Source organism: Daucus carota, chromosome 7 (genome assembly GCF_001625215.2).
Source record: "Daucus carota subsp. sativus chromosome 7, DH1 v3.0, whole genome shotgun sequence".
Classification (NCBI taxonomy): domain Eukaryota; kingdom Viridiplantae; phylum Streptophyta; class Magnoliopsida; order Apiales; family Apiaceae; genus Daucus; species Daucus carota.
In genome coordinates, this window is record NC_030387.2 from 12,191,117 (window position 1) to 12,207,238 (window position 16,122).

Sequence of the window (16,122 nt, forward strand, 5' to 3'; positions counted from 1 at the left end):
TGATTTCAATAAATTAACTATTAGTGATGTATGTTTGTTGGTTATTCTTTTATAATATTTGTTTTGTTCATCGGATATGTATGTTTGTTGGTTATTCTTTTATAATATTTGTTTTGTTCCTCGGATATGTTTGTTTTTGTTAATTTTTATATGATTTACTTTGTATACAGGAAAATATGGTGGAGAAGCGAGGGGCGTGTAGATCGTTCCGTTCTATTTTTCTAATTTTCTGGAATTTTTGGATGAAAAATATCAAAAATTAGAACTACCTTTTTTAGTTTCCAATATATTAGAAACAAGTTTCAGAATCTGATTTTGTTTCAGATTATTTACGGAATATAGTAGCTTGAAAGTTTTAATCTGATTTTGTTTCAGATTATTTAATTACGAGAAAGAGTAGCACACAAGTCTCTCTGCACCAATAAATACCTCTATAATCGTAAAGTTTTGGATCATCTAAACACAATCTCATCTCTCTCAATACTACAACCTCACGGATTTAAATTAGATGTTTTGTGCACAATCAATCCAAAAAAATTGGTGGAAGGTGACACTGTAAGAACATGATTACTTTTCAATGAAAACACAAATAAAATTAAGATATATTCGTCGTGCTTTAAATTGTTAATTATCTGTATAATTTTTTTTTTCATTTTTTCACCATGAATTATAGTCCAATTTTGTAATTTTATATATTAGTACTGGTATTACATCAAGATTTTTATAATACAAAATTTATTTTATTCTACAAATATTAATTTTGAAACGTTAATATAGTTTTATAAACAGCCACAAAATTATTTTATTTTACAAATATTAATATTGAATAATTAATATAATTTTTATAGGCCGCCGCAACGCGCGGCTTCTCAAAAATGAGCATCTATCAATACCATGCAACGGTTTTGATTATGTAGTCGATCTGAGTTTTATAGACTATTCCAAACTCTTTATACACGTAATATTTTCTTCATTTTTAATATATATTGGATATTGGATTGGATATATACAAGTAGATATGCCTGTGATCTGTGAGGGTGAATGAATCACTATCGTCGGACCGGTTGGGCTGCGAGAATATTGAATCCGGTTAAAATAATCGATTTTATGTAATTCATATAGCCAATCAATATAGCAAACCATTATACTTTACTACAAAACAACGTTATACTTGCTTGTTTGTTGCATAATATTCATACCAATATGTCAGTGTTAACTAAATAACAAATTTCAGTGATACTGAAAGTTACTTGCACCAGGATTTCACAAATCTTACTCTTGATCTTGATCCCAGGGAATTCTCCCGTTAGAAAAAAAAAAGGCCTCAGATGTTAATCCGGTGTTTGGATTTTTCAAAAAAAAAAAAACATAAACATAACAAAATGTAATATGATGTGAAATTTTAGAATGCAACTCTACATGAGATGACATTTTGAGAGTTTCAATATAACAAAATGTAATACGTTATGATATTCTAGAATGAAACACTATATGAAAGAGTCCTTCATTCATTTCTTTTTAAAATAATTTAACAAAATGAAAGGTTCTTCCTGCGAAATGGCATTTAGGGCATTTAGGGCTTTAAAACTAGACGAGCTGGTGTTAAAAAGTGAAAAACAGATGAACCCTACACAATCTACACAATCTAACAGATTGTTTTGGATTTCAAAATGATATTTGAGATTATCTTTTCCGGTAGTGATATTTGGGGCCTTATCACCCGAAAAAAACGATAAACTGGATCAACACCCGTAGGTTCAGCACAACAAAGGTCTGCACAAATGTGCAATCCGGATTCCAGACTCTGAAAATTTCCGGTGACACAAGATTTGCAAAAAACAAGATCACATCAAAACATTTTCAACCACAAGATGATTCTAAACATTGTCATTCCCCATTCCTTATTTTACTATCTTGTGAGTAGCTGCTTTGAAAATGTAAAACAGGTTACAAACCTTTTACGAAAAAGGCAGTTTACAATTTCGGCACAAGTAAATTTGGTAAAAAGGCAAAGAAAGACCGATACGTTCCATTGAGCTCCGATACTTAAATTTACAAGTCTCTTCTCTGAGCCTAGTATCCTAAAAATCAGATCATCGAGTATGAGGCCAACCAAATTATCCAATTGTATATCTTTGAAAGAATTGTAGCAGAAACACCGCGCTTTCCTCAAACTGCAGCCTCTTAACCAACAAGGAACCTGACAACATCCCTCAGTGAAATGATACCTTCTACACGCTTGCTCCCAGCCTCCACAATGATAAGTCGTCTCACGCCTAAAAACAAGATATCAGAGTTTAGCGAAGAGATGATCTAACAAAAGAAAAGACTGGTTGAAACAAACCTAAAGTCTAAAAAAAAACACTAGCTCACAGAGTACCAGGACAAATTCTGGTCTAAACTGACCAACACTGAAATGTATGTTTCACAACAGGACCACACTCTAGCAACATACTTCTTATTTTACTCCTACATCTGATTATTTAGTTCCAAGAGAACTGAATATGAAAGCAATACTAAGATATTACCGCACAACATTTACAGTAACCTTGAATAATGAGTCGGCTAATATTTGTCCAGATTTGAGATACGAAATTAACGCAAATGAAACGTAATTGCGTCAATAGAGTGAACCAACATAAAGACCATGAGATGGCAAAGAAAAAGAGATAACCTGGTGTTGCCAAGCGTTCCATCACCTTATGTAGTGAATCAGAACGCAAACACATGTGACATCTTTGGCTGCTGCTACCAAAAGGAGAGTATGGTTCTTGTCCTAGCTGCAAAGCCTAGAAAGAAATAAAACTTAAATTAATGTGAAAAAATAAGACTTAAAAGGCGGAAGCAAGAGATGGATTATGTTGACACTGTAATATAGAAAAATCGCATACAATAAAAATTACAAGAAATAAAGGCCACATAATAACTAGTCTTCAGCATCCGGTTTGTTTATTCAGACTGTAGAAAACAAACTCAACTACCAGATGATAAACAGGCCATCCACATATAGCTGTTACGTATTATAATATAATAATAATTTATTAATATGATCCATATAAACAGCTTCGATTCAGAGGTGGCTCGAATATAGTTTGCCTTCTATTTATTCATTTGACCCAGTATGTTGATATCCTTCTTCCCTGGTATATCACTTCTGTTAAAAGGAATAAAACAGTAACTGGTATTTGAAAATTTCCTCTTCTAGTATAATATTTACAAGCGAAATCAATTTCACATCTGATTACTACAATGACTAAAGCTAGTTTTGATAAGGCTGGTCCTAGCTAACAGCATAAATCTTTTGCAGCTTGATTTAGTAGCACCCTTCAGTAGGTATGGGAGAATAATAAAGTATAGCCATATTCTGATTAAAATCCATAACAGCATATTAATGCAATCCATAATAACAGCCAACCAGTCCAGCTTTTAAAGGACATACCTGACCTGTCTTGATATATGTTTAGGTGGATATACAATTGAATATAATTATATAGAAAAGATAAATATCTGAAATCTCCTTGGAACATGCTAATCACAGTATCATTCTAGAGAGAGAAAATATCACATTTTAATGTTTCTTTTTTGAGTGCTAAATTATATATCACATGACTATTGAGCGTTATAGTAATGAATGTTTTCTGAAACTTGCATTCTGAGGTCACCCCTAGGAGGATAGAGGCTATAATTTACGTTAGTAATTGAAATGGACCTCCAATTGAATTCGAGAGGAGATTAGCAGCCCACGGTGAAGGTTACTAGCTCTAGAGCAACCATGTCACTATAAAAACTATCCCCCACCCCCCTCCCCGCGACCGTGAGCACACTGTCATGTCTTTCTTTTTATTGATGGCATGTAATGTCAAGTCTGTTGAAGCTCATAAATATAGAGAACACTGCTTAAATACTATCAACATAAAAAAAAAACACGAAGAAGATGGCCAGGCCTTAAAAACTCGAATAAAAACTCACCTGATGAATGGTCATTTCTTGCAGATTAATGTGTGTATAAACTTTATCTTTCGCTAAAGAGGTAATATCACTGCCAAAAGAGAAAGATGGTCTTAAGATCAACATATTTACCTCCCCATGGTAACAAATTCTGAACACGGTGGACATCAACAAAGATCAAGTTCTATAATGGTCTAGCATTTACCTCCGCGAGTAAACATCCAATAGCGAGTCATTGTCATCCACTATTGGGATCGAACTAACTTGAGCTGCAAATGTAATAGCTTTAGGTTAGAATCACTAGGTCACTTAATATAAACAGGCCCACATCAACCCCCAATTTGTTTATTGTTACATGACGTATTTTGGCATTTGTCTTGCAAAAGAATATGATGGTATATACAAAAGTGAAAATTGTCAATTAAAAAGGAAAGACTCCAATTCCAGACAGCACAGCAGATAACCATACAATTTGAAATTCGTAACAGTTCCTGGTTATCGCCAGGTACCAGTAACAAGGGCAAGGACGTGACCAGGCACTTGTGGTTCGCACACCTGCTTTACACGTGGAATTAATAATCCCTCTTTCTGTTATTTTAATGGTGTTGATTAAAATGCCAAAATGAAACCAACAGCCTAAAGAGTAAGAATATCATATATTTTAGGTCGGTTTGTTCAACTTAAGTTTGAGATTTATCTTTCTTACATAGTATGACACAAATTCAGGCAGATCAGCTAGATGATTTATTTTTGTTGTTGAAACTTTTTCCAGACAGAATATTATATAACAATAAGTATTTCTCATTTTTCCAACAGACCAAAATTCGCCCATATACAGTTAAAAAAACAAAGAGACACAGCGTTCTCTTATTTCAAGCCAACAATCCTCCATTTATCATCAGTTCAAGCAATCATTAATTAATTAAACAATTAAACAATAAGCACACCTTGCACTAACAAATTTAATGCTGCATTTAGGGATGCACTTGGTCTCAACATTGCTAATGGTCGTAGATTAGGCTCTCCAATTTTTGGGACCCAAGTGCCCAATGGAATTGCACATATTGGTAACTGAAGAATAGGCAACAATCCAGAAGAATTCCTAAAATACCTGCATAGACCTGAAAATTAGCAAATTCCGTCGTCAGTAGGCAAAAAACTACCATAACTTGGGAGGTTTTACAAATACTTACATTTGAGTATTTCAGATAGTGATGCAAGGTACAACAACTGCGGATATAAGCCTTCCTCTGAAGATGAGTGAATGATGGGCACTGTAGCAACACCAGTGTGCAGAATCTTCGAAGCAACATCTTTCAAATTCTCATCTGGCCCTGCCTGTGCATAAAGCTATAGGTCAGCCATTAGAACAAATTTCAACAATTTTCTTCCTTAAATTGTCTTTGATATGTGACTGCTGACAAGTTCGCATGGTGAGTTCTTACACGGAGAAACAAAATAGGATATAAATAGTTTTGTCCTTCCATGAGAAAAACTATACTGTTAAAAATTCAAACTTGCAAAGGCTAATTTAGGCCTGTTTGTTCATCCTTGGGAGTTTAAAAGTCAATTAACATAGCTTACAAGTCCAAATTCAACTTAATTATCGGCGACAAAATAAATTTTAAGCACCTAATGTGGCCTTTTTCCTAGCCTCCAGTTATTCGCCTTACAGCGAGCAGCTGAAAGTCTCTAGCTTCCTAAAATTTTATAGCAAAGTAAATATAAAAAATTATAATATTATATCTTAAACTTGTGAAAAGTGATTTTTATATTAATGTATTTTATCTATTTATAGTAAGAATTCTTACAAAAATTATAATATTTACAAAATATAAAAAAGGAAAGTTCAACTATTTTGGAATGCAGAAAGTGAACACATAATTTAGATATGCATACGCACTAGAAGATAAAACAATCATGATATCAGTTGAACCTGATAGCTAGGCAGCAAGTCTAGCATTCTCACTACACTCACATGCTTCATTTACAAGAATATAATGCACAATTATCAATAATAATTAGGGGAAGCTGAAGCACCCAGCAGAAGACTGTCTACTGACATAACTGAAGTGGCTTCAGGCATCACAGTTACATTTATCAATCACAAAATTGTATAAATTCAATGACAATACCTTAAGCAGGAATAACTCTAAACCGACCTATTGACCCACCCAATAAGCTTCAATTAATTCTTTTTAAGTGATCCCCTTATCTTGAGAAGTCACAAGTGTGTAAGTGTTGATACTTCATAGTAAATTGACAACTTCGGCTGGATGGATACTCCAACGGGTAAGCGGCTACACCACTCACTATTACCTCTGTCATCATTGGCTCACTAGCTTCACTACCATCTATAAATTACTTGTACATGTCTAAAATCTAAATACGCAAAATACTTGACAAAGCACAAGAAACATCCTGAAGAATGAAGATAGTCACCTGGATAAGTTGGCTAGGAAACTCACTGCGATGCTCATTAGTTTGTCTGTTCAAAAATAATTTTGCTTGTTTCCAAGCAGATATAGTATGAGTTTCAAGTTCTTCCTCAGTCAGGTTGGACCCCCGATCACCAAGCTGCAAAAGGGGCACATAGCTTAGTAATTAGTAATAACCTATCTAAACTCTATATTATTTCAGTCACAGTTAATGAAACGACTTTAAAAATATTATATTGTGAGGATATATTTAACGCTAACACCTGAATAATATTCAGACCATAAAAATCAAAATACAAGTAGAAGTTTATCGAGCAATACAAAGCTGAAAAGGTGCAGGCTAAAATACACATTTGGTAGACAAGAAACATAATTCCAAAAAAAAATAGTTATCCTTCTAACTCTACAAAGACCAGCTTGAGCAACCCATTTTTTAATGCATTATTAAGAAAACCAAATCAAGTGTGAACCACTATAACCATACAGTGTAAAACAAAAACACAAACTAAAAGGTTATTAGATGCCCAAGCAGCATTGTGCTCGGTCGCTATCATATAGTCATTAAATACTCGTTTTGACCTAGTAAGCCATGTCAATAATTGCACCGGGAGCATAGTAATCTTGCCATACCATACAAAATTAATAAATTTCTCTTAAGATCTTGAACATGTGTAATCACCATTTCATTGCATAAAAATTGATCCAAAATTCAAATAATTTCCTCTATTTATATAAGAAAAAGGTTTATGTATTCCAAAAAAAGGTATACTGCTCTAGGTAAACTTATCGTCACAAAACCATTGAGTAACTTGATTAAATAATTAATATTAAATTCAAACCGAGAAAAACTGTATTTTCACAGGTCATACCTCTCTCATAATCAAAATAAAATCCAGTGCGCTAAGTACTCCGGTAAACTTTCCCTTGCCAAAGTCCCAAAGAGGAGCAACAGTAATACCCTGTAAACATCTTGATCAGAAGACTAGTGTACAAAAGCTTGATATAAGGAAGTGAGATTGTGGGGAAGTTAAAAGAGCAGATGGCTTCATGAGATACTTTCTAAAATATTACTCAGAAGAGCCTTTTTCGCGACAAGAACATGAAAGGAATTAACTTTTCTATCATATAAACTAGTGAAGTATTTCAAATTTAAGTGCCGAAGATGGTGAATGATGGGCCTCATTAGTGAGCTAAATCATAATCAGAATAAGTAAGCGATTATAATTCAGACCTTAAACTATATGGAGCAACGTTCCATAGGACTACTGCCCATTTATAAACAATAGAGGGACTACTCCGTAAGTCTAAATATAAAAGTTACTGCAGGTTTCATATAAATGTTTGCTAGAGCACCATAATAGGAGAAGCCAACAGTCACTAGAAGATATACGTATACAAAATTTACACACAAAATATCATTTGTACATTATATTCTGGTTTCCATGGCAAACAATTTGAGTGTTTATAGATTCTTTCTAGTGAAACAAAAAAACTGGGTCATGTTGATTGTAATTGTTTAGCAACACAGGTCTGTTTTCTTATTATTAACAAATATGTGTGTGTGTGTGTGTGTGTGTGTCATACTGTCATTCCAGGAGAGAAAGGGAAAAAGACTGATATACAGTATTACTTATAAATGCATCTACATATTACCAGTACTTAAAAAAGAAGAGGATATAACCGGAACATACTTGTTCATGCAAAATATGAAATGCTTGCTTTACAGGCAAATCAACATCTAGTGCAATGACCTGCAATAAGAACCGCATATAGATGAGGAAAAATTGAAATAACCGTGTTCCTGTGTCTGATATATGCAATCTTAAACTTTAAACTTGGTTAATAAGATGAAAATTCGTGATCTGACTAACACGGAAATTTGAGATTAGACTATCAAACCTTGCCAGACTCTGGAAGCAACTCATAAGCTGTATGTGTAGACAAGAATGCAGATATGCGATGACGGGACACCTGTATTTCTGCTTCTGATATTCTAGGCAGAGCGTCGTTTGCCGTATCATTAGAAACTCTAATCTGCAAATTATATTAAATGGAAACCAAATTGGTCCCAAAAAATCAACATCATCACATATCTAACTCAAATAGTGGAGAGAAAGAAAGAGAGTTGTGGATGACTGCAATATAACATCCTTAGGAAAAGAAACAGCAAAAGAGTGTAATACCAAACGCTGGAAGACAGCATTATCAACATCCATGCTAGAACCAGAAGGTATTTGTGGACTCAGGATTGCAGAATTATAACCAGAATCTCTTGATAACATGACAGTATTCACTGTTCCATAGTTGCTGCTCACACAAGGTTGGCGCTCGTCATGTCGCCATTCACCATCAACAATAAATTTGTACTGAGAGGAAATAAATTATCAATGTAAGAGATTCGAAAGATGATACAAGATATAAACTTGAACATATTAAATTCATAATTATAAGCAGAACATATATACTAAAATATAGATGCTGCTATATTGAACATGTAGCTTTCAATTCTTGAGACTTCTGTTAACTTCTTCTTTGTCCAGTCTTTTCTTCTTTATAGTTTTCACCAGCACTAACACTTGTTTCCCAAGTTCAGAGAGAAAAGAAAAGAACTCAAATTGGAAGAATGGAAAAGTAAAGGAAATGTAACTATAAAAATTAAAACCTCTCCAGTGTGTTTCCAATTTAATTGAAAGTTTTATATGTGTGTTCCTGATTTGAAGGCAAAGAAAGGCAATAAATTATTTTATCCTTATACTACTATGAAGAGGTAGATGCACAAGGAGGACAAACAATTTAATTAACGTCATAATATGGGTAAAGTTGGTATTCATGAAATATTCTAATTGGCTTTTTATCCCAAATTTTATCAGATTCAGGAACAGGGGTGGAGCTAAGAGGTAACAGTTTACTAATTTACAGATTTTTATATCCGAGTGGGTCATAAAATCACTTCCAAATTGTTTAAAACACATGTAGATATATGCATTTGTGTTTTTAAGGTCAAAATATTGTAAAATTTAATCTCTGCTCCCTCAAATATATACAAGTTATAAATATGATAATATTTTAAGAGTTTAAGAATTTAGCTATTTTAAAATAAAGTATTCACACTTATGGTATCTTTAATTTACAAATGTATGAACATATATTACCTAAAGTTATACATTTCAGGTATATGACTTGTTTAAAAGAAAAAAAAAATCCCCCTGCAACCCCTAATTCCCCTGGCTCTGTCTGTTCAGGAGGTAACTTTTTGAAAAAAGCAAGTCCATTTTCCTATCCAGTAATGTTGTGATAAGTTTTATGCTTTAGCCTCTTGAAAAAGGATTACATTTATTAGACTTGGCTACATGGTAATATCCAAAATCATATAAAAAATTATTAAAGGCTAATTAATCTTTTGAAAATCAATATACATACATCGCAAACATTTTTCTGCCAGAGACATTTTTTTTTGTGCACTGGATACGAGTAACATAACATTCAACTAAAAAACTTAGTTTGCAACAATAAACAGATTGTGAGGGGGAAATCTCTGCTTAATCCAGCTTTTGATTTACAAAACAGAGGGTGTCATTTTAACCGGAGGGTAATAAGGATCAACTGTTGACCTATTTACAAATTTACAAACTGGAAGTAGTTGCCTACCACTGGGCTACTATTCCTCAATTTGCCAAGAGGCTTTAAAAAAACATGCATAAACTATTTTACGTGAAAAAAGGGACTCCTCTGCTTGGATTCATTATGGAAAATCTCAAGTGGCGTAAAGTTTAATTAATTAGAATTTTGTGTATTAAACATATACCACCAAGTTGCCTACCAATGGGCTATTATTCCTCAATTTGCCAAGAGGTTGCTTTAAGAAAACCATGCATAAACTATTTTACGTTAAAAAGGGACTCCTCTGCTTGGATTCATTACATAAAATCTTAAGTGGCGCAAAGTTGAATTAATTAGAATTTTTTTATTAAATATATACCAAGTTGCCTACCACTGGGCTACTATTTCTCAATTTGCCAAGAGGGTGCTTTAACAAAAACATGCATAAACTATATTACGTGAAAAAAGAAACTCCTCTACTTGTATTCACCGCGGAAAATCTTAAGTGGCGGAAAGTTTAATTAATTAGAATTTTGTGTATTAAACATATACAACTCTACCTTGTTCAATTAAGTGCATTAAATATGTTCTAAATAACGTACTCCCTCCGTTTCAAAATACATGTCCACTTTAGAAAGAAAAAAAAATCGTTTCAAAATACTTGTCCACTTCAATTTTCGATGTAAATTTATATTTCCAAAATCAACTCTCCTTCACATATTTCTGATTTAAATTTCCAAGATCAACCATATGCCACCTATTATGTTCAATTAATGACTTAATACAACTCTTTTTTCTCAAAGTTTACTTTTCTTAAATTATGTGTTTTTTAGAAAGTGGACATGTAATTTGAAATAGAAGGAGTATTAGAGTTTTCCTCCTTAGATTAAGCAAATAATTGTGAATTTGTCATCTTTCTAGACACCTAAATAATGAAAATATTCCTAAAAATTGTAATGTTTCTACCTAAATAAAATATGATCAGGAATTGACCAGCAAAATATACACACCAGTTAACTAACATAACTAATACACCAAACATGTGCATGTTCAACACAAAATCTTGATAAACGAAAAAGGAGCAATCTTACAAATTACAGATGACGAGGCAAATTAATAACGTTGACGTTTAAGTTCATGAAAGGATAATGAAAATGACGTCTTTGAAGAACGGTTACAGCATTATTTTTAGCAGTAAAGATGCGTTACTATTATGGCTAGAAGCTTAGACCGTGAGTAAGGATCATCAAACACGTGTCCTCGATCCGATCGTAACAGTCTATCTTGATATCTCTATCAAATCATAAATTTATGAAGCATTTATTATATCTACCATCACCGCACCAAACCATCTTATCTTTTTATTTTTTGGGAAATCAAACATTTGAGAAGAAATATCAGGCATGTTAATTATACAAAATCATATCCAGGCACCTCTACTATGATACAACTGCTCTGCATAAAATTCACATAACCAATGACCAGAACAAGCATGTTAACCAGAAACTAGAAGACTACATCTAAAATAAGGACTGGAACCATAAACAAACCTGGTGAAAACCGGGCGGTAAACTGCAAATTGTCTGGAACACTGTAGGGCAACCCTCAACAGGGGACATCTGAAAATGCTCAGACCACCTTTAACAAATTTAGGATCACAATCAATTCCACATAAAAAAAAAAACTAAAGCAAAACATAACAATTACACAAACACATTAAAAACTACAAAAACAAGTAAAACTGAATATTTTGATTAATACAAAAGTCTCACCCTGTAAATGAACCACTGAGATAAACAGTTCTTCCACCATAAGGCCACACAAATCTTGTTGGGATAAGAACTGTCCCTGTAGCAACACCACCACCACCACTTTCACGGGCAAAATCCATACCAGAAGGAAACATTAACCACCTTCAATTAAACTCGAAAACCCGGAAGGAAAAAAAAACAGAGAGAGAGAATTCTTGAAAAAAAAACTATTTCAGATTTGCTAGACGAACCCAGAAAGCTTAACAATCATGGAATTAAAATGCAACCCAGATCCCCATTTACACATCACTATATACCCAAATGATCAAAATCATATCTTGGTCAATTGTAACACATGTCAGAGAATCAAGCCTTATATAGATATATAGATTTAAATGGTTTATAATTAAAAATGCAAAATAGAAAACAGAATTGTAAAACTTTATAAAAACAAGAACTTGAGAGGATAGAGTGAATCTATTTGTGTGTAAAAAAAACAGAGAGAGAGAGATTATAAAAAAGGGGGGTTGAGTATGAGACAGAACAGAGAGAGTGTGTGTATAACCCTAGAAAAACTTAACTTTTATAATGGTTTTGTATTGGTACATGAGAAAGAGTGATATTAGTGGTAAAAGTATCAATTTTGTTTTTGGCGTTTTTCGTATAGGAATAGCAGAAGCTGCAGCAAAGCATTCTCTTTTTAACCACAACTTCAGGCGCTTACCTCATATTTGGAATGCCCACCCGTTCACGCTCTTGATTTTAAGAGAAAATGTTCCCGATCTCACAAAATATGCGAGTAATGTTAATATTAAAAAAAATATAGTTAGAAATAATGGCATCAACTATCTTTTATTAATATCAGATTTATATTATATTAAATTTCGGAAGGAAAGATCAATTTTTTCTTGAGAAGTTAATTTGCTCTCTCATCGCTCACCAAAACTCTAACCAGTGAGTCGCGACTCGAGACGAATCATATACATACACACCCAACATATAGTATCTTGTTCAAAATCGTATCTGATTTTGAAGATATTTTGGTCTCGACGAGCTCATTTACGGATCCACATGTCAAGATTCCGACATTCAAAAACAAAGGTGTACTCTTCCCAATTCTTAATTTACATGTTTATATGACCATTTGTTTTCTTAGTATATATAATATTTTATGTTTTAAAAATGTCGATGTAAAAACTAAGATTTTCTCTGTAAACTTGTATTTGTGCGCGGTTATCAATTGTTGTGGGTGTTGTTTTATGTCGTAATTTTGTCACGTATTCTGTATATTATGTGCTTAATATGTTGTCTTCTTATCAATTTTTTTAAGTCCCAAGTTTTATTTGCAATTGTGTTTTCTAAGCTTCAAAGGGTTAGAATTTGTTCATCGTTGTTGTTGTTAGTTACAATGACGAGATTATGGTGGTACAATGTGGTGATGATGAGATGGTGCTTTCAATTAGTGTATTTTTGAAAAAAATTATTATTGAATAATTTTTTGCATGATTTGCTCCGTAAAAGTAAGTTTCTTACTATGTTTTATTGTATTGAATTGGCTTTAATAGTATTAATTGCATAATTAAATTTTAAATGGTAAGTTGACTCACTTGATTGTTGCTAATTTTGAATTTTATTTATTCTCGAATAATTGTTTTTAAATATATATGCTCTAAATGCTTTAATTCTCATTGATTAGAGTTTAATGCAATTTGTTAACTGGTGTATATTTACTTGTAGTGATTAATGGTTTTGTTTGTGCCGTATATGGGTGGCCATTATTGATGGCGTATATTCTTGGCCTAATAATCGGCAATTTGGTACCATTTTGTTGGCTTGTTAATTACTTTTAACTTAATTTGTTATTTAAAATTTTAGATATTTTTTGAAAATTATAGTTTATTTTAATACTTATTTTATTAATTATTTTTAGTAATTATTTATCTTGTTATATATCTAGCCAAAGGGTCTCCCTTTGGTTAGATATATATTTTTCTGTTTTCTTTTTATATTATCTTCTTTTTGTCAAAATATTTTATATTTATCATTTCTTCTTCTTGTACCATCTTTTGATAATCTATACTGATTTTAATTATTAAATTTATTATTTTTTTGAAATGAATTATTAAATTTATTATTATTAATTATCTTGTTATTAATGGATTGTATTTGTTTCAGGTGGCGTGATCTTACAAGTTGGGACGTTTTCTTTTCGGACATTAAGGTCTTATTGTCTAAGTTTCCGGAGACATTTTCATGTCTTTCGGTTAGATGATAAGCTTTTTTGAATGAAATAAACTCCTCGGAGTATTGGCGTTTTATCGATACGAGCAAGTGTATTTCTGTCAAAAAAAACGGAAGGAAAAGCTACATCATGTAGCGGTTTGTTCTTTCAACCCGAATAAAACGCTTCACGAATAGCATTCTGTTTTATAAATCCCAACAAACTCTACATCGTGTAGCGTTTTGTTTTTTTAATCCCAACAAAATGCTACATGGAATAGTGTTCTGTTCTTTTAATTACAACAAACGTTACACAATATAACGTTTTTTTTCGAATCGTGATATTTGGGCATTAATGTTTCAAATTGTGATAAATGAGGGCCAACACCCATTAAATATACTTTTTATTTATTTTACCATTCATATTTTTTTCTTTTATAAATTATATCGGGACAATTTAATTAATAATATTTTGGAGGTTTATTGAAATCATGAAAAAAGATTATGAAAAATATGAGACAAAAAATGATAGATGTTGTATACGATGTTGGATGCTTAAGAGGAGCTAAGAACTTGTTATTTGACACCTCGTCAAGAATCAAAAAATTGGATTAGGATTTTGTCCAATCCCTTAGGATCCAAGTTTTTTTTTTTCGATGTTGAAAGTCTCCTTCAAAAAAATTCGCAACTCATGTACCCCAAGCGTGGATACAAGAGACTTGTATGAATCAGGATTTTGTTTGATCTATCATGATCCAAGTCTTTAAATGTTGAAATTCGTCTTTAAAGAATTTGTGGCTCGTATAGCCCAAGTATGGGGGGTTATGGAGGCTTTCATGAAGATGATAAATAATATATACATTAAGTTTGTAAAAAAAATATGATTAGATAAAGTTTTCTATAACAACCTCATTATATGTTAGTGTTAAGTCACTTGTAACAAAGTTCATAAAGCCTATTATGAAAATTGATGTCGACGAGTCAATATTACTTGTCGTGGAGTGGACATATTGAATTATTTTTCTTTTCTAAAAAGGAAGAAGAATGGTTCACTATTCTACCTATTATATAACTCTCATTCACATGTCAATTTTCTAAAACATACATATATTTGTATAAGCAAGGGATCGAAAGATTTAATAGAAAAATAGAAAGAAGACCTTTTTACTTATTTTTGTTCGAAAAAAATCCTTTTTTTAATTCCCGTGGCCAGAATTGAATTCATTCTAGAATTTATAATCTTAGATACACAAGTAGTTTAGCCGTAAACGATGGATACTAGGCGCTGTGTGTATCGACCCGTGCAGTGCTATAGCTAATGCGTTAGTATCCCGCTTGGGGATTATGTTCGCAAGAATGAAACTCATAAAAACACGTGCATATCAGATTTGACATGTATTAGTGTTTCCAATTCTGGCTGTATTTTTTCACAATAAATAAGTCAAGCATTTAATATGTATCCCCATTAATATAATCATTTCGTAGTTTAAGAAAGTTACTTGAACATAATTTACTAACTAAACAATATATTAATGAGCCTCTTATGCATGCATAACATTTCGACAATCATATTGATAAATTGCTTAAAAATATGATAGGAAAAAATATGTGCGCTTGATGACAAAATTAGGGATGGCAGAAAAAACCAATCCAAATGGATACCCGACCGTTTCGACCCGAATGGATCTTACCGAACCCGATATTTTGGATTTGGATTTGGATTTGATTTTTAGACCCGAACGAGTTTGGATTTGGATTTGGATACCAGGTATTCCGTATCGAAACCCGACCCGAAATCCAAACCCGATACAAACCCGAAACCCGAAAAAAATCCATATATATATATATATGTTATGTATATGTATATGTATATGTATATGTATATGTATATGTATACTAATATACTTTTTTTCACTTTTAAATCTACTAAATTTTGTTTTTATATATATATATATATATATATATATATATATATATATATATATATATATAGGTAGAGTGTGAATGTATATATTCTTGGGTTATAGTGACTTTTTTTGTTTAACGGATGAGTTATTTTAAAATTTCATACTCCATATAGTGAAAATTTGTGTTTAGAAATTATTAAATACGGTTCAAGATTTTATTAATGTGTAATTCCTTATTATTAAAGTAGTTTAGTGTTA

The 16,122-nt window shown here is 32.2% G+C and overlaps 1 protein-coding gene across 2 annotated transcripts; it reads right to left on the minus strand.

Annotated features, from left to right (window-relative positions):
- Positions 1 to 1,872: 1,872 nt before the first annotated feature.
- On the minus strand, positions 1,873 to 12,396 carry LOC108196882 (sucrose nonfermenting 4-like protein). 2 transcript variants are annotated; one of them, XM_064081572.1, is made up of 13 exons: positions 11,759 to 12,396; positions 11,537 to 11,624; positions 8,570 to 8,752; positions 8,286 to 8,420; positions 8,078 to 8,137; positions 7,256 to 7,345; positions 6,391 to 6,525; positions 5,142 to 5,286; positions 4,896 to 5,069; positions 4,154 to 4,217; positions 3,970 to 4,039; positions 2,675 to 2,789; positions 1,873 to 2,276 (listed from the first exon to the last, which is right to left on the minus strand). In XM_064081572.1, the coding sequence occupies exons 1-13, from the start codon at positions 11,890 to 11,892 to the stop codon at positions 2,185 to 2,187; spliced, it is 1,485 nt and encodes a 494-aa protein (XP_063937642.1). In that variant the 5' UTR covers positions 11,893 to 12,396; the 3' UTR covers positions 1,873 to 2,184. The 2 variants fall into 2 exon arrangements, with proteins under 2 accessions (XP_063937642.1, XP_063937641.1); XM_064081571.1 differs by having other exon boundaries at positions 2,046 to 2,276; positions 5,142 to 5,298; positions 11,759 to 12,038.
- Positions 12,397 to 16,122: the final 3,726 nt, after the last annotated feature.